At 42.3% G+C, this 26,932-nt stretch overlaps 1 protein-coding gene across 7 annotated transcripts in view; it reads right to left on the bottom strand.

Annotated features, from left to right (window-relative positions):
- The window catches only part of EHMT1 (euchromatic histone lysine methyltransferase 1), a 137,630-nt gene that overhangs the window by 104,026 nt on the left and 6,672 nt on the right, over positions 1 to 26,932 (bottom strand). For 4 of the 7 annotated variants that reach the window (XM_088019234.1, XM_088019232.1, XM_088019235.1 and 1 more), the window contains exon 2: positions 2,126 to 2,207. The exons of the other annotated variants lie outside the window; for them this stretch is intronic. In XM_088019234.1, the coding sequence (XP_087875360.1) occupies positions 2,126 to 2,207 (82 nt within the window). The remainder of the gene's footprint in view (positions 1 to 2,125; positions 2,208 to 26,932) is intronic. 7 annotated transcript variants of the gene reach the window in all.

Genomic DNA, 26,932 nt, shown 5'->3' with positions numbered 1-26,932 from the left:
GGTCCTGGGACTGAGCCCCACATCGGGCTCCCTGCTCAGTGAGGAGTCTGCTTCTCCCTCTCCCTGCCACTCCCCCTGCTTGTGCGCTCTTGCTCACACACTCTCTCTCTAATAAATAATAGTATCTTTAAAAACAAAACAAAACAAAATGAAAAGCAAATGTCTACCTTAGTGAGGCATCCCCCTGGCCCTGCCTACCCCCCTGTGCTTAGGCTCTGCCCCCACCTTGGGGCTGCAGGCCTCACAAGCCGATAGTCTCGATTCCACCCTTCCCACAGAAGCAGGGACCCTTCACCTAAGGGAGAGGGAGAGAGGGAGGAAGAAGAGGGGGGAGGGGGAGGAGGGGGAAAGAGGGAGGGGAGGAGGGAGGAGAGGTCAGAACCTGCCTGTGCACAGGGTACAACCTCAACATGGCCTGGGGAAACAGTTCCTCTAAAAGCACACTTTCCAAAGGAGACAAACACTCCCTCCTGGGCTGAACTGCTAACATGACCCACCAGTGAAACTGTCCTCACAGGTGTTCAATCGGCCTGCATACCTGGTTCAGCGGTCCCTCTTGCAACCACCACCCACAGCAGCACCATTCCCCAGCACACAGGGCCTGGGTTCACAGTGGTCCCCGTGTCCAAGGGCACAAAGGAGCCGTCCCTAGTGTTCCCTCTTCCTCATTCCGCTGGCTGAGCTGGAGTTTCCTCAGACCCGGGAGAGTAGCCTACCCTCCCCCACCCTTTTGTTCCAAGAATACAGCTCTAGAACAGGCAGCCCAAGAACCAATCCGCTCCACCCTGCCATTCCCAGTAAGTAAAACCAGAGCCCTCACCAGGTCGCTCCCCTAAGACGTGTCCTGCGTGTGTTCATGCACAGTCTTGCTTTTCTATGGAAAAGCTTCGAACACCCATGTGGGAGCTCTGCTTCCTTGGTTCTCTGCACGTCTCCACGGCCCCCTTTCTGTCATTCCAAGGAAAATGGAGTCTCCCCATCACCAAGGCAGACGGGCCATCCTGCAACCTTAACACGTGCCCAAAGGCTCCCATGAGGCAATGCACGGCCTCATGGGGAGTGGTGGGTGCCAGTCTCACGCCCAGAGCTGACAAGACTTCTTTCTCCGAAGCCTGCACCGAAAATGAGCCAACTGCAAAATAACATGGCCACATCCTCCATACACAGCCTAGCCCGTCCCTGGCCCCCAGACTCTCTCACTCATGCCTTCCTTGCTCCTCACCACCAGTAAGGCCACTGTGAGGCAGGGAAGGACACAATACGGCAACATCATTAGGGTTAGGGTTAAAGCAAAAACTTCCTGTACTTTCTTTATAAAAGTTCAAGCAAGAGAAAAAACACTGGTTTATCATCAGCGCAAGTGAAAAAGGTAGGAGCTTTCTCCTGCAATAGAGAACAGGCCTCACCTGCTTTTCAATACTCAAAGCTCTGGAGGGACTGCCCACCCCCACTCCCAAGAAAATGCACACATCCGGTGACAAGACACCAAAACAGGGGTATTCTGCAGGGGGTGGGGCAAGGAGGTGACCCCACCGGCACCCTACCTCCTAGGCCCTGTCCCCAGCTTAGGGGCAGCTGTGTAAAGAAAGGGAAGACAAATAGGAAACACCATGTTCCTTGCATGTCCCTCTGTCACTTCTTCCTCCTGCTTTAGTGCAGTCATTTACTACAGCCAACTGCAGAGAAGTTACAGAAGCTCCACTCTGGCTCCTCCTCTGGCACCTCAGCGGCCCTTTCCCAGCATCTGCAACCACCTCCTGAAATGGAGGGAGCTCCAGGCAGGGAGCAGTCCAGAGGTGTGGGCCCACAGTGCACCTGAAACCCCTCAAGACGGTTATAACAAACATTTTTAAGTAACTTGAGTTTTCCCAGGAGGAAACCATTTGACTACACATTTATGTCTTCACCCTAAAAACCCAGAAAGGTCTTTCTATAGAAACCATCAATACAGCTCATCCCACACACACATGCACAAATAATAATGATAATAATAATAGTCACTGCTCTTAGGGTTTCTTGGGATCAGCTTTGTATAAAAGATACTAACAAAAACCTAGGATAGGAATCTGACATCAAGTCTAAGGGAACAAAAGTCATTTTACCAGCCCTGTCATAAAGAACTCACCTTAGAGATGCTCGAATCACAGGGAAGAAAACCTGAAGCTTGCCATGCACATGAGACACCCCGCCGAAGTGCTTCTGTCCTCCTAGGAAAAGCGTGGGGTGTGTCTCAGTGCCCCAACACTGACATGCGGTGAGAACAGCCGGTCTCCTCCCAAATATCACCCATCCTTCACTCCCAAACCTCCCCTTTAGGGAAGAGACCCTGCTGTGCCAGCCCTCCAATCAAGTCCAAGCTGTGACTCCTAATACAAAATTAAATATTTGAAGCCCTTTTTTTTTAAGGAGGCAATATTTTAAAAGTAATATATTCAGGTTTCAAGCAAACTGTAAAATAAAACCACAAATATTACTTCCTATTTTTGAGGTTATATGAAAATAAGTAATACTAACCTTCCTATACACATGCTCTTCCATAAACTCCCTACCCACTTTCTGTATTTCTGCTGCTGGTATTGACTGGGGCCTGCAGGCTGTGGCTGAACCCCAGAACCATTATGGGGAGGGGGTCAAGTCAAAGACCATGGCCGACAAGCCAGAAAAATGAATGACAAGTCATTCTTCGTTAAGTATCCGGTTCCACTCAGCCAAGAGTGGACAATGAAGGCACCAGACTCAGACAAAGACTGGAAGTTCAGATGCAGAACACAGTATCAACGGAGCCATGGTCCTTCACAAACCTACCTGCAGCTCACATGGAGCAGACGACAATCCTACCCCACCCTCAGCTCCCACTCCCCAAACTGACAAAGGACAGAAAAGGCAGGCAGACCAAAGAAAAATAAATGCACATGCTAATGAAAATAAATGTAACTGTTCACTCATTATTAAGAAAATGCATTTAGGGGCGCCTGGGTGGCTCAGTCATTAAGCATCTGCCTTCGGCTCAGGTCATGATGCCAGGGTCCTGGGATCGAGCCCCATGCCAGGCTCCCTGCTCAGCGGGGAGCCTGTTTCTCCCTCTCCCCGCCACTCCCCCTGCTTGTACTCTCACTCTGTCAAATAAATAAATAAAAAATCACAGAGAAAGAAAAAGAAAGAAAAAGAAAGAAAGAAAGGAAGGAAGGAAGGAAAGGAAAGAAAGGAAAGAAAGAAAGAAAGAAAATGCATTTAAAGCAAGGAAGATACCATTTTCCAGCTATGTTAAAGTCTATTAAATGTTAAAGTCTATTAATATGAGAGTGTGGATAAACAGGCAATTCCCATATACTGCTGGTATGAAAAAATTAATGAAACCTCTTTGGGGGCAACCTGGCCACATCTATAAAATTAACACATACAACTGCACCTTTTAGTTTACTCTACGATACCCCTGCAAAAGCTCTCCAAGTCATACCTAACAAGGACATTCACTCAGTCTTCTTTCTAGATGAGACCATCTAAAAATCCACCAACTACATACAGAAACTGTTACAGCCCAACAAGTAAATACTAAAAAGCTGGTGTGCTACTGGGGAAAGCCGTGGAGACAACACAAGGTAGGGTACAGAAGAGTGTGTCTGTGAGATCCCTGTAAGAACAGAGACGCTGGCATGTGCACAAAAATCCTTTGGGAAGGAATTATAAGAAATTATTAATAGCATGTGATCTTTGTAAGATTAAGAGCAAAAAGGGAGGCAGAAAGTTACCTTGCAACATGCATCTTTTCTCACTCTTTAACTTTTTTCTTTTTCCTTCTCTCCTTTTTTCTTTTTTTTTTAAGATTTTATTTATTTGAGAGAGAGAGAGAGAGAGAGAGAGAGAGAGAAACAGCATGAGAGGGGAGAGAGTCAGAGGTAGAAGCAGACTTCCTGCCAAGCCGGAAGCCTGATGTGGGACTCAATCCCAAGACTCCAGGATCATGACCTGAGCCGAAGGCAGTTGCTTAACCAACTGAGCCACCCAAGCGCCCTCCTTCTCTCTTCTTTCAGGCCTTGAGTATACTAAGAATTCTGATCCATCCAGCTTTGTACATGGTACACTGGGACCACTGGGCCATGCTTTTCTTCACTTACTCAGCTCTTTAATCATGTACTAAGGACTCACTAACCACGAGCCACATGGTTTCCCCAGGCCACTACCCCTACTTACTCATACCCAAAGTAACTATAAAAACAGTACCTGTGGGCTGCAGCTTCATGAAAAAAGGTCCCCAATACTTTTTTTTAATTGGGCAACAAATCCGTCTAAAGAAGGTATAAATGGGGCACCTGGGTGGCTCAGTCGGTTAACCATCTGATTCTGGGCTTCTGCTCAGGTCATGATTTCAGGGTCTTAGGATCAAGCGCACATCGGGCTCCGTGCTGAGTGTGGACTCTGCTTGAGATTCTCTGTCTCTCTCTACCCCTCCCCCCATCTCTCTCCCTCTCTAAAATAAATAAAGAAAAAAGGTATAAATGAACAAGAAAATGAACCCAAAGAGGAGGAGGAGACAATAAAACGAGTGTAAATTTCTACTACAAATATAGATGAAAACTTCTAAGCAAAATATCAGCAACTTGAATTCAAAAGCATATAAAACACCACAAGGCATTACTGGGTGTATCCCAGGTATACAAGCATAATTTAACTTTATAAGATTCATAAATGTAATTCACCACATTAACAGATTTTTTTTAAATGTAGAAAAAGTATCTGGTAAAATTCAATACCTGAGTATGATTTTAAAAACTCAGTAAATTAGGAAGAGAATTTTCCTTATTCTGATAGAGTATTTTTTTTTTTAAGATTTTTTATTTATTTATTTGAGAGAGAGAGAATGAGAGATAGACAGCATGAGGGGGAAGAGGTTCAGGGGAAGAAGCAGACTCCCTGCTGAGCAGGGAGCCCGATGCGGGACTCGATCCCGGGTCTCCAGGATCGTGACCTGAGCCGAAGGCAGTCGCTTAACCAACTGAGCCACCCAGGCGCCCTCTGATAGAGTATTAAAAAACTAATAAAGTAGGGCGCCTGGGTGGCTCAGATGGGTAAGCGTCTGCCTTCGGCTCAGGTCATGATCCCAGGGTCCTGGGATCGAGTCCCGCATCAGGCTCCCTGCTCCTTGGGAGCCTGCTTCTCCCTCTGCCTCTCTCTCTCTCTGTCTCTCATGAATAAATAAATAAAAAGTTTAAAAAAAAAAAAAAAACTAATAAAGTAAACCCCATCCTGTGATACTGTACTTTATCATAGGAAATATAAATTTGGTCTTCCTCCCATTTCTGGCTCACAGCCCCAAAACACTGATGTCGTATCTTTTATTATGTTAGTAACTTGACTTTTGGGAAGCACGGAAGAATGGGGCTGGCTGCCAAAGAAGCAAACCACAGGATCAGGGGACGGAACTTCCAGTCCCACCCACACCTCTGGAGGATAGAGGAGCTGGAGGCTGAATGAATTGCCAATGGCCAATGAGTTAATCAAGCATGCCTATGTAATGAAGTCTCCATAAAAAGCCAAAAGGACAGGGTTCAGGGAGAGTCTCCAGGTTGGTGAACATGTGGAAACTTTCAGGAAAAACGGCACACCTTGTGAGGGCATGGAAGCTACCTGCCCTTCCCACACACCTCGCCCCTGAGCATCTCTTCCATTGGGCTGTTCCTGAGTTCTGTTTATAATAAACCAGTAATCCAGTGAGATGTTTCTCTGGGTTCTGTGAGCATTCTAGAAAATTAATCGAACCTAAGGGTCGTCGGAACCTCCAACCTGTAGCCAGTCAGTCAGAAGCACAGGTGACAACCCGGACTCACAACTGATGTCTAAAACCAGAGTGGGTACAGTCTTGTAGGACTCAGCACAACCCGTGGAACGTGATACTTTCTCCAGGTAGTTCCAGAACTGAGTTGAATTCATGGATACCCTGCTGGTATTAGAGAGTTGCTTGGTACTATGTGTGGCATTGCCCCTGCCCACACTGGAACTAAAGAACCCTCAAAGACATTGTAAATGCGTTTCCTATAAAATCAAGAATGATCATGGAAAACAAATAAAAACTAGACAGAGGAATAGATACAGAGACTGACAGAGCAAATGTAGTCAAATGTTAACAACTGGGGCATCTGGATGGAGGGCATGTGGAAATCCTGTTTATTATTTTTGCAAGATTCTGTACATCTGAAATTACCTGGACACTGGAAAGTTCATAAAATAATAAAAATAAATCAACAAAACCAAGAATAAGGACATCTACCAGCACTGTCTCAACTCCACACTATACTGGGAGTGCCAACTGGTACAATCACACAAGAACTGCGGTCTGAGGGTCAGCAGGGTCAGCAAGGAAAGATAAAACTGTTATTGCGTGCAGGTCACATGACTCACAAATTACTAGGATGACAGCAGAGCTCAGCAAGGTGGCCGTATGTAAGGGCAGATACTCAGTCACTTAGTTGCCTTGCTGCACACCACCAGTGCGCAATTAGACATGGCAATTACAAAGAGAACATCGCTGACAATGGCATCAGAGTGTCATCAGTGACCTAGGAATAAACCTACAAAACATGGGCAAGACCTCTACACAAAAAATACAGTTTCACTGAGACATTTTATTAAAAAACTAAACGAACAGAGAGCTATACTATATTCACAAATAAGAAGGCACAATACTGGAAAGATGTCCATTCTCATCAAATTGATCTACAGATTCAATGCAAGTGCAATGAATATCCCAACAGTATTTTTCATGAAATTTGATGATTCTGAAGTTTATATTAAAGAATAAATGGCCAAAATTATCCAGAATGCTTTTGAAGTAGACGCATGGAGGAGTGACTAGCCCAACTGGTCTCCAGGACTTATAATGAAACCATGTAACTGAGCAGCATACGAGAGCCAAGATGGCCAAGGGCACAAACCCAGAAGAGATCACACACGTGTGACTCTGGGGTGTGCGGCATCAGACTGATGCAGAGAGGAAGGCCTGCCTGATAACCTAGAGCTGGGAAGAAATGATGCAGCACATGAAAAAAACAGGACACTGAATCCCTCCCTACTCACACCATTTATTTTTTTTTCAAGATTTTATTTATTCATTTGAGAGAGTGAGAATGAGAGAGAGAGAGAGAGCACTTAAGAGGGGGGAGGGTCAGAGGGAGAAGCAGACTCCCTGCTGAGCAGGGAGCCCGATGCGGCACTCGATCCCAGGACTCCAGGATCATGACCTGAGCTGAAGGCAGTCGCTTAACCAACTGAGCCACCCAAGCGCCCCTCACACCATTTATTTAAAAAACTTTTTAGGAGCACTTGGGTGGCACAGTTGGTTAAGCATCTGACTCTTGGTTTGGGCTCAAGTCGTGATCTCAGGGTCATGAGATGGAGACCTGCCTTGGGATCAGTGCTCAGCATGGAGTCTGCTTGAGACAATCTCTCCACCCCCCTCTGCCCCTCCCCACCAAAATAAATAAGTCTTAAAAAAAAGAAAATGTTAAATAAATTTTTTTAAACACAAGAAAAAGGACAACTCTAGAAGAAAGAGAAATTAAATACCAAAACCTAAACCAAGAGGGGTGCCTGGCTGGCTCGGTCAGAGGAGCACTTGACTCTTTGATCTAGAGTCGTGAGGTCAGGCCCCACACTGAATGTAGAGATTACTTAAAAATAAAATCTTAAAAAAAAAAAAAAAAAAAAAACAAAGAACTGCAAAATCATAAAAGTACAAAGCCCCCAAAATGGACAAATGGCATCTACAGACATTTCACAAAAAAGGATATACATTCAGTCAATAAACACGAGATGTTCAATGTTATTAGCGATCAAGGAAAGACCACTTAAGATGAGATGCCATTTCACACTCAAAGGACCCACACCAAACCACGTGACAAGGCTGGCCTTGGAAGGGGATGGGGCCCAGCCACTCTGAGCTCTGCTGGGAGGAGTGTCACCAGCTTGGCCTTCTGCCATGGTCCTTGGAAGCGGCAGTGCAGTCTCTCCCAAAATTGAACATTTACACACCCAGTAACCTGGCAATGCCACTCACAACAGGAAAAGAGAAGAGCATGGAAATGTTCCGGGCAGCACAGGACACAATTTTTTAAAAGGTGAAGGCGAAAAGAGAAAAAAAACCCTGGAAACTGAAATGTCCCTCAATGGGAGAGTGGATGAAAAAATTCGGGTGTTTTCACAGATTGGAGATTTCACAGATTTCAAAAATTGGAAAGCAGACAAAATAAAGTATTGGCAACAGGCGATATAAATGAACCTTAGCAATATTAAGTGAAAAAGGAAATCCCAGAAAATTACACATAGCATGATACCCTATAAAATTAAAAAACTATTGGGGCACCTGGGCGGCTCAGTCATTAAGCGTCTGCCTTCGGCTCAGGTCATGATCCCAGGGTCCTGGGATCGAGCCCCACATCAGGCTCCCTGCTCGGCAGGGAAGCCTGCTTCTCCCTCTCCCACTCCCCCTGCTTGTGTTACCTCTCTCACTGTGTCTCTCTCTGTCAAATAAATAAAATCTTAAAAAAAATTAAAAACTATTAAAATTAAAATATCTACTTTTTAGAAATACAAATAACTACAATGAAACTGTGTAAAAAAGAAAACAAGGGAATGATGGGCACAAAATTCAGAACGATGACAGTTTTCCAAACAGATGTGTGTGCGTGTGCGTGAGTACGTATTTTTTAAATGTGTCAATAAAGATTACCTGGGTTATGAAATTATGAGCAATTTTCTGTGCATTAACATAAAAAAGTCTATACTTTTGTATCACTTTAAGATTTCCCTTATGCAATCTTACAAAAATCTACCTGTCAATTCCTGAGTATTCATCCAAATATTTACAATGAAAATGTTTCAGGAAAAAAATTTTATATACTTTGTTGCAATTCAAGAACAAATTTCTTAGGCCTCAATTGTCAAGAAAGTGACATTAATATGACATTTAATATGACATTAAAATCTGTAAATACTAAAAAGCACAATTAGGAATGCTTTGTATGTTGGACTTGGTAGAACCCCCAGAAGAAAAATAAACAATTTTTAGACAATATACACCATGATAAAAAATCACTTACAAATATGTGCACTTACATTTATATGTAAAATTCATAATATATATCTACAGAACAGTCTAGAAGCAGCTGAATCCCTGCCGAGGACAGGCAGAGGCTAACAGAGGAGAGACATCACACCCCTTAAAAAAACATGAAAAAAAACAAAAGACAACTTTAGATAAATAAACCAAGGTAAAGAAACAGAGAAACACAGGGAAGCTACTTTAGGTATGATGAAGACTGAACAAGAACATTCTGAGCACAAGGACATCAAGGGCTCAGACCAGACAGGGAGGAGCTCCATGCATACCAGGCCAGCCTAGTCAACTGGCCCTTGACAAGCAAAGGTCTGCAAGGGTCTACACTTTCTGATTACAGCAGTGATTTTAAGGGAGGGAGGGGAGCAATCTGAGAGTGGTTTTGCTCTAGTGTTTAAGGACCCCTGTGGATTCCTGGTAGAGAATGAATCATGTGGGCAAGAGTAACCAGAATCCTGCAATGGTCCTAGAGACTGAGCGTGTGACCAACACCAAGCTCAGAGAAGTGGTTAGACTCCAGGCTACAGTCTCTAAACAGGAGGTCCCCACCTCACACCATGGCAGTGACGCTGGCCTCCTTGCTGACCCCCCCAGACTGCAATTCCACCTGCCTTCCCACACCCCTCCTCATTTGCTCTTCCCTCATCTATGTTATCTGCTGGGGTACAAGCTCCTGTCCATCTGGCTTGCTGCTACATCCCTGGGCCTGGTATGGGACAGGTATCCCATAAGCACCTGCTGACTGAGGAGACAGAGGTACAGACCACATATGCACAGCAAATGGAGACCCAGCAGGACATGTCCACAACCCTCTGCCCTCCTGGGTATGGTTCTAGCCCATACTCTGGGCCCAGCCTATCTCCAAAGCAATCACAGACAATAGTCTTTGTTTATCAGGAAGGTAACAGTAAAAGGCAATTCTGAAACAAGTATCACCACCTTAACTCAAAGTTTTCATTTCCTTCCAGTTTCTCTTCATATATACACATTTTACATGATTGTGTAACATTCCCTTAAACATTCCGTGTCTCCAGTCTTCAAAATCGTCGCATTAATACTAGTGTGATATTTCATCAAGCTGACATAAAGTATTTCAGCATTTTTCTATTCACTGCTCATCTGTGATTTTTTTCCATTTCTCTTTACTTTGAAAAATACTGTTAATGTCTTCATAAGTGATCATTACTATGATCTTATCCATTAATTATTCAGTGGTATTCTGTGAGCATCTAATACATGCAAAGCACTCTCCTCTCTTCAGCTAAAGTCCCAAAGATAAGGTCCGTGGGTCACTACAGCTCTGTTCTTTGTGACCAGCCCAGCACTCTAAAACAATCAACAGTAGATTCCTTCCTGTGGTGCCCCCCTGACACAGAGAGTCCCTGACACCTGCCTCTGCTCCCACTCCCCACTGCCTTGTATGACCATCATCACCACCACCCAGCTCAGACTCTGACCCATGTGCACAGTGCCTGCACCTTCCAACTACAAAGACATCTCCCAGTGTCTGTCCACCCAGTAGCACGTTTTGGCCGTGGGCAGGCCCAGCCTTTATACAAGTCTTCAGGTCTGTGCTGCCCCCGTGTCCACAGTCCCCAATCTGTCCCACGCCATTAGGACCCAATTATATCTGTTAGTCTGCTACTCAGTTTGGATGTCAACAAATATTTGTTCATGCTTCTTGGCAATAGGTATACATATGACTCCACTCAGGGATCCTATATGTCTATTTTTAAAGTTTTTATTTTAGTTCCAGTTAGTTAACATACTGTAGTAGATTCTGGTGTACAATACAGTGACTCAGTACTTCCATATATCACCTGGTGCTCATCACAACTGCACTCCTTAATCCCCTAGTCTACTTCTTGGTTACCTCTCTTTTTTTCCACTTTGCTTGTTTTTTTTTAAATTCCACATATGAATGAAGTCATATGGTATCTGTCTTTCTCTGACTGACTTATTTCACTTAGCATGATACTCTTGCTCCATCCATGTTGTTGCAAATGGCAAGATTTTATTCTTTTTTATGGATAATATTCCATTGTATATATACATTCCATATCTTCTTCATCCATTCGTCCATTGATGGACACTTGGACTGTTTCCATAGTTTGGCTATTGTAAATAATGCTGCTATAAACATTGGGGTGAATATATCCCTTTGAATTAGTATTCTTGTATTCTTTGGGTAAACACCTAGCAATGCAATTGCTGGATCATAGGCTAGCTCTATTTTTAACTTTCTGAGGAACCTCCATACTGTTTTCCAGAGCAGCCGCACCAGTTTGTGTTTGTACCAACAGTGCAAGCAGGTTCCCCTTTCCCCACATCCTCACCAACACCTGTTGTTTCTTGTGTTGTTGATTTTAGCCATTCTCACAGGTGTGAGGTAATATCTCATTGTCATTTTGGTTTGCATTTCCCTGATGATATCTTTTTTTTTAAAGACTATTTCTAGGTAATCTCTACACCCAACATGGGGCTCAAACTCACAACCCCAAGATCAAGAGTTGCATGCTCTACCGACTGAGCCAGCCAGGTGCCCCAAGCATCATTTAATGAGTCTGTTGGCCATCTGGATGTCTTCTTCGGAAAAACGTCTATTCATGTCTTCTGTTTTTTAATTGGATTATTCATTTTTTGGATGTTGAGTTTTATAAGTTCTTTATATATTTTGGATACTAAGAAGAGATCATTATATTTAAAAGAAAACTTAGCACAATCCCTATCAGAATCTCATGACTTCTTTGTAGAAACTGACAGGCAAAAAAAAAAAAGAAGAAGAAGAAGAAATTGACAGGCAACCCTAAAATTCACATGGAAACTGAAGAGTCCCAGAATAGCCAAAAGAATCTTGAAAAAGAACAAAGTTGGAGAATTCATATATTCCCCACTACAAAACTTACTCTAAAGCTATAGTAATCAAGACAGTGTCATACTAGCATAAAGACAGACATGTCATCACTGGAATAGAATTGGAAGTCCAGGAATAAACCCATATATCTATGGTCAACTGATTTTCAATAAAGATACCATGACCATTCAATGGTGAAAGAACAGTCTTTTCAACAAATGGTGCTGGGACAAGTGGATATCCACATGCAAAAGAATGAATGTGAGCTAAAACTATAAAACACTTAGTCCATTAAGTGTCCAGTTTGATTTCAGCTCAGGTCATGATCTCAGGGCTGTGAGATCGAGACCCTCATCGGGCTCCATGCTGAGCATGGAGCCTGCTTAAGAATCTCTCTCTCCCTCTCCCTCTGTCCCTCCCCACCCCGACTTGCCTGCATGCTCTCTCTAAAAAAAAAAAAAAAAAAAAAAAAGAAAACATAGGCATAAACCTTCATGACCTAGGATTTGGCAGTTTTTTTAAAAAAATTTTATTTATTTGAGAGAGCGTGCACGCACAGTGCGGGGGGGGGGGCAGAGGGAGAGGGAGAATCTCAAGCAGGCTCCATGCTCAGCGCAAAGCCCAACAGGAGGCCGATTCCACAACCCTGGGGTCATGACCTGAGCTGAAGGCAGACACTTAACGACTGAGCCACCCAGGTGCCCCCCCTTGGCTATTTTTTTATATGACTCCCCCAAAGCTCGTGCAACAAAAGAAACAAATTAGACATAGTCAAAATTAAAAATGTGCTTCAAAGAACACCATCAAAAAAGTGTAAACACAACCCACAAAAAGAAAAATATCTGCAAGTCATATAACTGATAAGGAACCTACATTTACAGCACATAAAGACAACATACAATTTGATAACAAAAAGAAAATCAAATTTAAAAATAGGAAAAGGATCTGAATAGAAATTTCTCCAATCAACATATACAGATGACCAATAAGGACAAGAAAACATGTTCAACACCATCAGTCATTAGGGAAATGCAAATCAGCACTACAATGAGACGCCAACTTCACACCCACAAGGAAAACTGTAATCAAAAAGATGGACCATAGCAAGTGCTGATGCTTCTATAGAGAAATGGGAACCCTCATAGACTGCTGATGGGGTTACAAAATTGTACAGTCCCTGCAGGAAACACTGTGGCCGTCCCTCAAATGGTTATCTCCAACCAAGATAATTGTAGATTCACGTGAAGCATGAGAAATAATAGACCACCTTACACTGCCCAGTGTATTAGTTTCCCAGGGTTGCTGTAACAAAGTACCACAAACTGGGTGGCTTAAAACAAAACAAATTTGTTTTTATCTTTTCATAGTCCTGGAGGTCAGAAGTCCAACATCAAGGTGATGGCAGGGCCGTGCTCCCTCTGAAGCCTCTAAGGAAGAATCCTTTCTTGCTTCTTCTAGCTTCTGGTGGCTATGGCAATCCTTGGTCTTCCCTGGTTCACAGATGTGCCACTCCAATCTCTGCCTCTGTGTGCACATGGCAAGCTTCTTTCCTGTGTCTGTCCTCCTCTTAAGAGAATATCAGTCATTGAACACAGGGCACACTTAAATCCAGGATGATTTGATCATGAGATCCTTAATAAATTACAATGGCAAACCTGTGTCCAAATAAGGTTACATTCTGGGGTTCCAGATGAACGTGAATTTGAGAGGAGACTATTCAACCTACTAATATCCAGTTTCCCCCACTATAATATTTTGCAAAACTATAGTATACTATCGTAACCAGGATACTGAACTGACATTGACACAACCCCCCAATCTTATTCAGATTTCCTCACCTTTACTTGTACTCCATATATAAAGTGTCTGTGTTCCATTCTACAGAATTTTGTCACCTGTTCTGGTTCACCTATCTACCTCCACAGTCAAGATATTGAACAGTTCCATAACCTACTGTTTAAAGGATCAGTCTGGCTTTGGGGCAAAGAATAGACAGGGTAGGTACAGCATGGAAACAGAAAAACTAGGAAGACCAGTTAAGGGGTACCTTGCTATAATCCAAGAACGGCACAGTGGTGACATCTTTCGCGGTGGTGGTATAAGGGGAGTTACTGTTTTGTATATTCGAAGGCTACTGATTTTTAGATGTCAATTTTATATCTAGTCCCTTTTTTAAGATTTATTTATTTATTGAGAGAGAGAATGGTAGAGAGCGAGCATGAGAGGGAGGAAGGTCAGAGGAAGAAGCAGACTCCCCGCTGAGCAGGGAGCCCGATGAGGGGCTCGATCCCGGGACTCCAGGATCATGACCTGAGCCGAAGGCAGTCGCTTAACCAACTGAGCCACCCAGGCGCCCTATATCTAGTCCCTTTACTGAATGATTTCATCGTCTACATTTTAGCACCGACTCTCAGGATTTTCCAGGTACAGTTACCTCACTGGCAAATAGTTTTACTGTTTACTATTTATTTTCTAATTCTTTTGCCTCTAATAGTTCTTGTCTGATTACACTGCTTAATCCCACCAATAAAATGCTGAAGATTAACGGAGATGATAAGCAGCCTGTGTTACTGACCTTGGTGGGAATGCCTCCAGGGTTTCCCCACTAAGTAAAATGGATGAGTGAATAATGGATGCACGGTGGGTGGACAGACAGGAGGGAGGGCGGGAAGGAGGAAGCACAGCATGAATGGGTAGGGGTTAGGATGGATGATGTAAGACAGACTGAAAGTCTGGAAGAAGATCCTGTCCCAGCTGAAAACTCCGACACAACTGCAGCCCCTCGGACATCGTGATTGGCCTTATTTAAGAGACCCTGACCCGGAGGTCCCGGTCTGAAGTCCTAACCACAGAAACTGTGAGGTAATAAACGTCTGCTGTTTTAAGCTGCCAAATTTGAGGGAATCTGTTACACAGCAATAAATAACCACCATACTATCTTTACTAGGGTACATTTTGGCTAATTTTATTTTCCTAGAAGAGTCTCCACTTCATCTAGGTTTTCACATTCATTTGCCAACAACTGTACATCACAGTTTCTTACAATTCTGTTATCCTGCAAAAGAAGAAGGCACTCGAAGACTAATGTCAAAAAGAAATAGAATCTTACTTGAAAGGCTCCAAATGGCTAAATCTGGGATAATTTGAATATCAAAAAGAAAAACAGTAAAAAAAAGACTGCAATACATTTGATAAACATGGATTCATCCTATAGCAATACCAAAAAATAAGGGGCACAACGGGGGAAAGAAAGTCATTCTTTAAAGAAGAGTGTCTGGTAACAAATGAGAAGGAATGTCAGAATCCATTTACTGACTATAAAGAGAGGGACCGGCACCACACAACATGGAGGTCCAACAGACAGCACCTCAACAACTGATCAAACTGTAGCACCAAACACACCGGGACACATGTGACTCCTCATGTAATGAAAACATCCACAACGCTACCTGCACAATATTCTCATCAAAATTGTTTAATCTGAATCTAATCATGAGGAAACAAAGCAGACATATCCACACTGTAGGTCACTGTACAGAGCAAATGACCTGGACTCCTCAAAAATGTACACATCATGAAAGATTTAAGGGGAACTGGGGCTGGGGCCTATTCTAGACAAAAGGAACCAGACAACCAGATGCTAAGCATTACCTGTGATTTTTTTAAGTCTATAAAGGATACATGGGGACCAATTAGGGAAAATTTGAACAATATACTGTATGTATAGATTATTCATAGTATTGCATTAATATTACATTTCCTAAATTTAACTACTATGCTGTGATTATATGAGACTTTCCTTGTTTTTAGGAGATACTGAAAGCCTTGGGGTGAAGGAACATAACACATCCAACTTACTCTCTATGGTGCATTAAAAATAGTAACACATCACAGAGAAGAATGATAAAGTCATTGATGAATTTAGGTGAGGGGTAGATGAGTGCTCACTGAATATTCTTTGACATTTTGTAAAGGTTTGAAATTTTTCAAAATGAAAAGTTGTAAAAAATCTTTAGGATTACTACTCTGATTTAAATTTTAGCTTGTTCATTTCCGAAGTTTACACTCAAAACTTTAAGTTACTTTCTTGCTGTTAGAAGAGCTAAAGTCAATAATGAAATACTTCACTACAAAAGATCAACAGACTCAGCAAATCAGGTAAAAAAAGGGTCAAAAGCTATTAAACAAAACCAGAATAAATCCTATCATAAAAACTACTACAGGGCACCTGGGTGACTCAGTCAGTTAAGCGGTTAAGCGCTGACTCTTGGTTTTGGCTCAGGTTGTGATCTCAGGGTCGTGGGACTGAGCCCCTCATCAGGCTCCGCCACTTAGCCCAGAGTCTGCTTGAGATTCTCTCTCCCTCCCTCTGCCCTTCCTGCCATCCCGAGCGCTCACGCAGGTGCTCTCTCACTCTCGCACATGCTTGCTCTCTAAAATAAATAAATAAATCTTAAAAAAAAAAAAATCCTACTGCAATAGAAGTACCAGCATGGAAACGTCTTGATTAGAGTCACACTTCTGCAAACAGCCTTCAGGACACAGCCTCTAACCAACAAGCAGAAACAGTCAAAGATTCTGATAAAGACTCATAGCTGCAAGGTCCTAGAACAAAATCCCACAGGATAGCCCCCAGGTCTTCACAAGCACCCAGTTTACATACAACTTTACTAGGAATGGTGACTGGGTTTCCCAGCCTACAGCCCTTTCACAGAATGAGTGCCTTCCCCAAGAGGAGGCAGGGGAGGGGTGTGTCCACAGAAGCTCCTGGAGGCCTGCACAAAGAGCTCTCCAGGCAGAGAAACATGGAACACAGGGCCCCAGTTCATCTAAAAATAGCCAGGGGCCACAAGGCCTAGAGCATGAGCTGGGGGAAGTGGCAGAAAAGATAGTAGGTAGCCAGGGCCTGACGCCACACATAGCTTTATCGGCCCTGGCGAAGAGCTCACAAGCCACAGGAAGGCTGCCTGCACAGCAGAAACACTCCGTGGACACCTAGCTTCCTGAGCAGAGATTGTGGAGGCCATGGCGAAGCAGGAAGAAGAGGTGGGCATGGACCCCAGCAACAGCCCCTGTGGCGGGTGTAAGATGTACTCTAAAGGCAGAGCCAACAGCAGTTTCTGAGGAACGGCTTCCGCAGATGAAGCCAGTCACTACAGAATGAGCTCAGAGGTCAGGTGAGAGTTCCAGGTGCACACTGGGTTGAAGGTGCCCATCAGCCCTCCCAGCACTCAATACGTCCCCAAACCTGGAGACCAGACAAAGGTGAGGCTGGGGTCCACACAGCACTGGCTGAGGTCACTCAGGGTAAGGACACTGAACAGGAGGACCAAGATGAGGCCCTGGGGCACTTGAGTATCTAGAGGTCAGGCTCCAGAGGAAAGTCCTGAAAACAGACCCGACAAGGTAGGTAAAACCAGAAGAGTGAGGTGTTCTAGAAGCCCAATGAGCAAACTAAGCACTCCTTTTTTCTTGAACTACTATGTCAAATGCTGTCAAAGGGGTATAGTAAGGTGAAGGCTGAGAACCAAGAGACTTGGCAACACCTAGGTTAATGCTCAAAGGGCAGACCTGGTAGGTCCTGAGGACAGCAAAGGAAGAATGAAGTCTGAGTCACTAGGATTTAACTTACAGAAAAGTAAAGAAGCACATGAACACAAATACCTCATGCCTGTAAAGCCAGGGTGACAGGATGTGCAAACTGAAAAGCAGCTAAGAGTCTAGTTCCAACCCACCTCTGTGCTCAAGAGGTCTGTGGCAATGCTGGACTAAACCCCAGACCTCCCACTAAGCCAGAGTTCATTACCACACTCACCCTGTAGGGCGCCAGATGCAAAGACAAGAGAGCTGCAACACGCACCCACCGGGCTCTGGTTTCTGGCAGCTCTGATCCACACATGTGCACCTGCACTCCAGCCCCACAGCTGAACAGCCAGGGGCAAGCCTGCTTTCCAACTGCTGACTAATCTCTCCTAAACCTTCGCTCCCCTCATCCACAAAATGGGGGCATTCCTCCAGCCTTCCACTAAGTCCTCTTACTCTTTAGCCCTTTTCTTGGAGAATTTCTCTCTCATCCTCTCCCCTAGACTACAGGATTCTCATCCTAGATGGTCCAAAATTAATGCAAATTCCAAATGTTCTTCATGTTAGGGCAGCACTGCCCAAGAGAAACACAGGATGAGCCACAAGTATAATTTTAAATTTTCCAGCAGCCAAATTTGAAAATGTAGAAATAGGCGTAATTTTAATAAATTTTACTTAACCCAATACATACCATCATGTATGACAATATTATTTCAACATACAACCAATATAAAATAATACTAAAAAATACAAAATATCTCAATAAGTCTCTATAATCCAGTGTACATTTCACACAGCACATTCCAGTTTGATGTGGACACATTTCAGGTGTTCAAAAACCACGGGAGGCTATGGCCAGCTTGTTGGGAGAGGGCAGCCACCTCTCCACTCCAATCTGTACAAGTGGAGAAGCCAACCTTCCTCCAAGATTCCATTTGGAATCCCGAGCAAGATACCTGTGGTATCAGTCTGCAACAGGCATGAACACACAGGAAGCTTCCTTTAATCAACCCAAGTGGTTCAGCATTTCCTCTTTGCTGCTTCTGTAGTATTTTTCTCTTTTAATAGCAATTATCAAACTGTAATTGTGCCTGTGGTTCTCAAAACTAGAACAAAAGAACCTCCCAAGGACAAGGCACCAGGTTTATTTTCATGTGGCTGACAAACAAAAGGCATTAAATGTCACAAAAACAAACTAATGAAGAAACAAATGCATGAATAAATGGTTCCTACCTATATTTGGAAGACGGTTAGTTCCAAAACATTTACCCTAGGACACCACCAAAGGGAAAAAAAAATCCATAAGCCAATTTTGATTCCTTCTTTTTCATTGTTTTTTGTTTGTTTGTTTTTTAAAGATTTTTTATTTATTTTTGACAGAGAGACAGTGAGAGAGGGAACACAAGCAGGGGGAGTGGGAGAGGGAGAGCCAGGCTTCCCGTGGAGCAGGGAGCCTGATGTGGGGTTCGATCCCAGGACCCCGGGATCATGACCCAAGCCGAAGGCAGACGCCTCACCAACTGAGCCACCCAGACACCCCTTTTTTCATTAAGTTTTACAACATTTATAGATCACCTAAAATGTGCCAGGTAATATTCAACGCGTTGGAAACTAATAAAAGCTAAAGCCCTACCTTCAAAGAGTTTACAGTCTAGCCATTAAGACATTAACAAAGAAATAACATATAAAGGAACCAGTAATTAAAACACAAAGTATGTGGGGCACCTGGCTGGCTCAGTTGGTAAAATATGCGACTCTTGATCTCCGGGTTATGAGTTCAAGTCCCATGCTGGACGGAAAGATTACTTAAAACACACACACACACACACACACACACACACACACACACACAAAGCATGTGTTCTAACAAAGGACAGGGTGCTCTGGAAGCACAGGGAGTACATCAGAGGTACCTCCAACAGAGGTACCTCCATCAGAGGTCGGCAAACCAGAGCCTGCCACCTGTTTCGCTACAGCCTGAAAGCCAAAGATGTTTTTGTTTTTAACTCAAAAAATCATCTCAAATTCAAATCCCAATATCCACACATACAGTGGCACACAGCCAGGCTCACTTGTCCACACATGGTTTGCGGTGTTTCATGCTACGAGGCAGAACTCAGCAATGACAAGCAAATGCACCTGCACCGAGTGCTACCTTTTAGCCATACTGTGACTGGACCTTTCTGTCACCGTCGTAACCAGTGCATACCCATCACATCAAAAGTAGAAGAAAAAAGAATAGTGGGCTTTGAGTCTTTTTAATGCTTTTAATTCACAGATTACAATGTTACGGACTCCAATACCAAAGCACTGGGCTTACCATGCAAAGTTATCATGCACAGACATGGTAACTACAGTAAGAGACAACAGTAAACACTGGCATCACAGACAAAGCACACATCCCAGACTTCACAATTCACAGGGGGGCAATAATCAGAAAAGTCAGAAAATTCTAAGAAGCTCAACAACTCCAAATAAGATAAACTCAAAAGAGATACTCACCCAGACATATCATATTCAAACTACTGAAAGGATTTTGAAGACAACAAGAGAAATGCAACTTAATGACGTATGAGAGACCCTTGATAAGATTAGGAGCTGACTCTCATAGGAAACCACAGAGGCCAGAAGACAGTGGGATGACACAAAGTATTGAAAGAATGTCAACCAAGAATTCTACACACACCAAAGTATTTATAAATGAAGAAGAAATTAAAGCATTTAATATTAACAAAAGAATTTGTCATTGGCAGACCTACTCTATAAGAAATGTTAAGGAAGTCCTCCAGGTAAATCTAAAAGACAGTATAAATGCACTTTTAGTTTTAACTGTTGTTTCCTTCTGTATGATTTTTTTTTTTTAAGATTTTATTTACGGGGCACCTGGGTGGCTCCGTCATTAAGCGTCTGCTTTAGGCTCAGGTCATGATCCCAGGGTCCTGGGATAAAGCCCTGCATCGGGCTCCCTGCTCGGCGGGAAGCCTGCTTCTCCCTCTCCCACTCCCCCTGCTTGTGTTCCCTCTCTCACTGTGTCTCTGTCAAATAAATAAATAAAATCTTAAAAAAAAAAAATTTAAATTTCTTTCCCCAAAGAAACAAAAGTATAGCCAAACAATGAAGGAAGTAAAATGGCACACTGGAAAATATGTATTTAACACAAAAAAAAAGTAACGGAGGAACAGAGGAACAAAAAGACTAACATATATAGAAAACAAACACCGAACTAACAATACAAATCCTACCTTTTCAGTAATTACATTAAATGTAAGTGGATTAACTATTCCAATTAAAAGGCAGAGACTGATAGATTAAAAAAAGTATGATCCAGCTCTATGCTGTCTACAAGACACAGACCTTAGGTGTAAAGATATGAAGAGCTCAAAAGTAAAAGCGGGAAAGAGAGCTACAAAGAGAAGCCGCGAACCACAAGCGGAAGGGCTACAGGCTGTCAGACAACATGGGCTTCAAGACAAGAACTATGCTAGAGACAAAGAGGGACACTTCATAATGAAAGAAGGGTCAAAACAACAGGCAGATGTAACAACTATAAATACACTCACAACTAACAACAGAACCTCAAAACACATGAAGCAAACACTGACAAAACTGAAAGGAAAAGAAAATGCAACAATACCAGGAGGCTCCATAACCCTAATGCCAGTAACAAAGAGAATCACTAGAAGATGAGGAAGATTCCACACCACAGACCAGCTCCATCTGACGCACAGAGAACAACCTACCTAAGGTCTGTTCAGGCAGTCATCAAACACTCTTCAAGACAGAACATTATCTGAGCCATATTTTTTATAATTAATTAAAACATATTGAAATTGGGGCACCTGGGTGGCTCAGTTGGTTGGGCGACTGCCTTCGGCTCAGGTCATGATCCTGGAGTCCCGGGATCTGAGTCCCGCATCAGGCTCCCTGCTCAGCGGGGAGCCTGCTTCTCCCCCTGACCTTCCCCGCTCTCATGTACTCTCCCTCTCTCTCTCTCTCAAATAAATAAATCTTTAAAAAAAATATTGAAATTAAAGTATATCCTCTGACTGTAATGGAATTATATTAAAAATTAACAAAAAATTAAAATCTAGGAAATACCTAAATACATGGAAAGTAAGCAACACACTTCTAAATAATCCATGGGTCAGGGTGCCTGGCTGGCAGGCTTAGTCGGTAGGGCACTGACACTTAAATCTCAGGAGCATCAGTTCAAGCCCCACACTGGGTGTGGAGCCTACTTAAAAAAATAAATAAATGAATAAATAATCAATCAACCAAACCATGGGTCAAAAATATCACAAGGGAAAACAGAAAATATTTTGAACTGGAAAAAATGAAAACACAGCATATCAAAATTTATAGGAGGCAGCTTGTTTTAGTTTTCTAGGGCTGCCATAACAGAGTATCATAACTGGGTGAATTAAAACAACAGAAATTCATTGTCTCAATTCTGGAAGCCAGAAGTCCAAAATCAAGGTGCCAGCTAAGCCATAATTTCTCTGATGGCTCTAGGGGGTTTTTCTTCCCTCTCCAGCTTCTGGTGTTTGCCGGCAAGCCTTGGTATTCCGTGGCTTATAGGTGTCACTCCAGGATATGGCTCTCCTTTCCCTCTACGTCTTCACATTGTCCCCTCCATACATGCCTGTCCTCACAAAGTACCTTCCTCTCTTATGCCAGCACCAATCACACTGTACTAGGAGCCACCCTATTCTGGACCTCATCTGAATTGGTCTACAATGACCCCATTTCCAAATAAGGTCACATCCTGAGGCATAGGGTGGGTAGGGGACTTCAACATATCTTTTTGGGGCGTCACAAATCAACCGTAACACAGCTAAAAAAGTGCTTTGAGGGAAATGTATACCTCAAACTCCTATATCAGAAAAGAACTCAAACCAAGATCCTAAGCTTCTACCTTAAGAAACTAGAAAAAAGGCAAATTAAACCTAAAGCAAGCCAAAGAAAGTAAATAAAGATAAGATTAGAGTGAAAATAAATGAAAAGGGAATTTAAAAAACAATAAAGAACATCAACAAAATGAAGTTACTTCTTTGAAACTTCAACATAACTCCTAAACCTTTGGCTAAACTGACCAAGAAAAACAGAGAAGACCCAAATTACTAATCAGGAATGAAAGAGGGAATATTACTAGCCACCCTCTAAAAAACAGAGAGAGAATTATAAGGGAATACTATAAGCAACTGTATACCAACAAAGTAGAGGAAATAAACAAATTCCTAGAAAGACAGAAAGACACCAAAAGTGACTTAAGAATAGAAACCCTGAATACTTAAAAGAAGTGAGGAAATTAATCGTGAAAAAACTTCCAACAAAGAAAACCCCAGAACCAAACTGCTTCAGGGATGAATTCTACCAAACATCTAAAGAACAAACAACACCAGTCCTTCACAAACACTTCCAAAAAAATAGAATATACTTCCCAACTCATGAAGTCAGTATCACTCTCAAACCAAATGCTCAGACATCAACAAAAAAGAAAACCACAGACCAATGTTATATCCTTCATGAATATAGATGCAAAGGTCCTCACTACCAAACCAAATGCAGCAAGATGTAAGAAAGCTTAGATACCGTGACAAAGTGGTTTTGCTGCAGAAACACTGAAAAATCAATGCAATACACCATATTAACAGAATAAAGGATAAAGCCATATGATCACCTCAGCAAATGCAGAAGGACTTAAAACCCAATACCCCTTTCTGATTAAAACCAACAACAACAAAAACAAACAAAAAGAAAAACACTCAACAAACTGGGAATAGAACGCAACTTCTTCAAACTGATAAAAGGCATCTACGAAAACCCAAGGCTAACATCATACTTGGTGAAAGACTGACAGCTTTTCCCTAAAAACCGGAATGAGACAGGGATGGCTGCTCTCACCACTTCTATTCAACATATTACTGGAGGTTCTAGTTAGAGCAATTAGGCAGGGAAAAGAAATAAAAGGCACCCAGATTTAAAAGGAAAAGTAAAATTCTTATATCTCTAGTCTCAGATGACATAATCTGTACAGCTGAAACTTGAATAACACGGAAAGTCAGGGTGCCAACCCCCATGCAGATGAAAATCCACATATAACTTTTGACTCCCCAAAAACTGAACTAAGAGCCTACCGTTGACCAGAAGCCTTACCGATAACATAAACAATAAGTTAACATATATTCTGTATATCATATAATGTATTCTTACAATAAAATACACTAGAGAAAAGTGTTAAGAAAAATACTTTAGAGTCCTGTACTATATTTATCCAAAAAAATTCTGCATGTAAGTGGACCCTCACAGTTCAAACCCACACTGTTCCAGAGTCAACTGTACACACAACACTTGTATTTTTCTATGTATATAACATATATTAATAAAGTTTCCCCAGAAATTGTATTTATGTTCTGGCTACACGTCTTGTTACTGAATCTGTTTAAGGTATGAGGACAGATACCAGAGAACCATAACGGCAGATTCTAACAGACCACTTCTGTAAGGGAAGGAAAATAGATGGGCAGACGAGCCAGGCCAGAGGTAGGAGAACACCTGACCTTTCACCAGCCCATAATACAGCTAGCATTTTGTTTCACTCTAGCGTTCATGGAGTTCACAAAACACAGGTGAAGAGAAAGGATGAGCAAGCAACCAAGACTCTTTAAGCCTACATGCTAGCCTTGGAATCTGATGGGGAGAAGACCTAGACTCCAACGACAGAAATCAGTTTGACAACCAGCCCAGCAAACAATTTTCAAACTACACAAGACAGAGAGCCCTCTAGGCCTTTCTCAGGCTAGCACTTAATAGGAGGCCACTGGGTGTCAGATGCTTTCCATGTAGTATCAAGACTCCCTTCTTCCATTGAAACTTATGTAATATTGTGTGTCAAACACACTTCAATGAAAAAAAATCTCGGGCACCTGGGTGGCTCAGTCGTTAAGCGTCTGCTTTCGGCTCAGGTCATGATCCCAGGGTCCTGGGATCAAGTCCCGCATCGGGCTCCCTGCTCTGCGGGGAGCCTGCTTCTCCCTCTCCCACTCCCCCTGCTTGTGTTCCTGTTCTCACTCTCTCTCTCTCTCTGTCAAACAAATAAATAAAATCTTTAAAAAAAAAAAATCTCTCGTCTCCTTTCCCGTGAGTTGTACTTCATGGTAACCAAACAATTTTTCTTTGTAAAAATACTCCAGATAATAAAGGAAGAAAGTCTGCCATTTTGCAGTTAATGATCCTGAGCAGTAAATATCAATGATTGTTAACATCACAAAGCAAGATGACCAGACTTATTATGCCTGATTAAAAAACAACTCAGTACTAGTTACAAAGTATTCTGGCTTTAAAAAAAAAAAAATTTTTTTTTAAAAGACAAACCTACATCTGATGCAGCCTCTAGCCCTGGGCTGTCCAACTGAAAGATAACGTGAGCCACAAGCATGATCCGGGTCTATAATTTTCAATTTTCTAGTAATCACATTCAAAAAAAGGAATTAGAACCACAACCTACTTTTAGTAATATTCAACCCAATATATCCAAAATATGGTATTTCAACATGCAATCAGTATTTTTTGCAGTATTGTGATACTTTACATTCTCCTTTTCGCACTAAGTCTTCAAAATCCTGTATTTTGCACTTACAGCACATCTTAATTCACACTAACCATGTTTCAACTGCTCAAGAGTGGCATGATGGCTAGCACAATGGAAAGCAGCAGCTCTAGATCTTAAATAGCAATGACAGTAAACACAGAGAACAGAGGAACATGTTAACATAGCAATGCAATCAGCAAAATCAAGATTATGGAAAGCTTTGGGACAAATGAACCATTATCTTCAAAACAACTGTGAAAAAAAAATAAAGACATGCCAATCAATATATTGAGATTTAAGAGAAATCTAGCAAGGACAATGAACAGACCATATTTTGTTCCTAATTTGAAATAAGAAATATGAACAGTAACTACATATTTATTGACTGAAATATTTATATGAACTGAAATATATATTCATAGATGGAGTGGCGGCTGTCCATGAGGAGGTAACCGTTGATGCCAGGAGACAGGTATGAGGGACTCATTCTTCCATCATATATCTACTTCTAAATAGGTTTGAAAAGTTCTGTAACAAAAAGTCTAAAATACCTACCTATGTACTTGCCTGTATAGGCTCCATAATAATACTGGTGGCCTGCCAAGAGAATTGAGTGCTAGGGAGCAAAGGAGAGAGATGTTTCACTTTATACTTTTTTTTTTTTTAATTTTGAATCATGTAACTGTCTTACCTACTCAAAAAATTAAATTTGCACATATATATACTTTGACTCCATACACTGGCCTCTGCAACTCCACCATGTCACCAGGCCCAGGCCTACTCACTAGTCCCCCTGCTTCTTCTCTGGCCTTCCTTGAATCCACTCTCCACACAGCAGCCAGTCGTCTTTTTAAAATAGCATTCTGTGCCTAAAATCCTTCAATGACTGTCTACAGTGCTTAGGAAACCACCAACTCGTTACCAAGGCAACAAGACCCTATATGACCTGGCCCTGCCTCTCCAGCCTCACCTCGTGCCACTCGCCCCTTCTGACCTGGTAATTCCACCCTGTACCAAAGGGTACAGACTCACCCAATTCATCATTGAAGAAACTGGGACCTCTCTACAAAACACACCATGTGGCTATTAAAAATGTTAAAGATGTGGATGCACAGGAAATAATACATGAAAGAGGAGAATGCAAACAGTACATACTCACTGAGTAGAGCCACTTTTAAATATGAACATGCACATTCATAAGGATCAGGAAAAAAAAAAGATGACAAATATTTGGCATTATCGGGTTTCAATTTTCTGATTGTGTTAAAGTGCCATTTTTTTTTTAAAGGAATGTACATATTGTACCTCACCGTTCCAATTCAAGCCTTACCTCCTTTAAGACCTGGACTAACCCATCTTCCTCAAGGAGCCTTTCCCAACACAGGTCTGGCTGCAGCAACGAGTGCAGGAGCAGCCCTTTTCTTGTTTACTTTTAACTGATTCCATCTCATTTCCTGCTTGGTAACATTTGCTCTACTACATTTTTATGCATATCCTCTTACACAGGACATAGACTAGCATTTCACAAATCAAAGGTGCTCAATAAATGCTTACAGACCCCCTGAAAAGATCATTTAAAATACTCTGATCAGAACTTACAAACAAACCTATTAAAACTGGGGTGCCAAAAGCAGTCCAAAAACTTTTCTAAGTAAAATACGAACAGTGATGCAATTGGGAAAGTGACCTCTCATCTAGGAAGACACAATTTCAAAGGAAATGCCACCTTCAAAGAGTTGTTTTTCAAATCCAAAACCTGTGAAGAGTTTTTTTTTTAAATAAGCAAAAATACTAG

Source organism: Eumetopias jubatus, unplaced genomic scaffold (assembly GCF_037043125.1).
Source record: "Eumetopias jubatus isolate StellerSeaLion01/CBP00866 unplaced genomic scaffold, mEumJub1_p1.0 scaffold_15, whole genome shotgun sequence".
Taxonomy (NCBI): Eukaryota; Metazoa; Chordata; class Mammalia; order Carnivora; family Otariidae; genus Eumetopias; species Eumetopias jubatus.
Note: the sequence above shows the minus strand (reverse complement) of the source record. Positions and strands in the feature narration are given on the sequence as shown.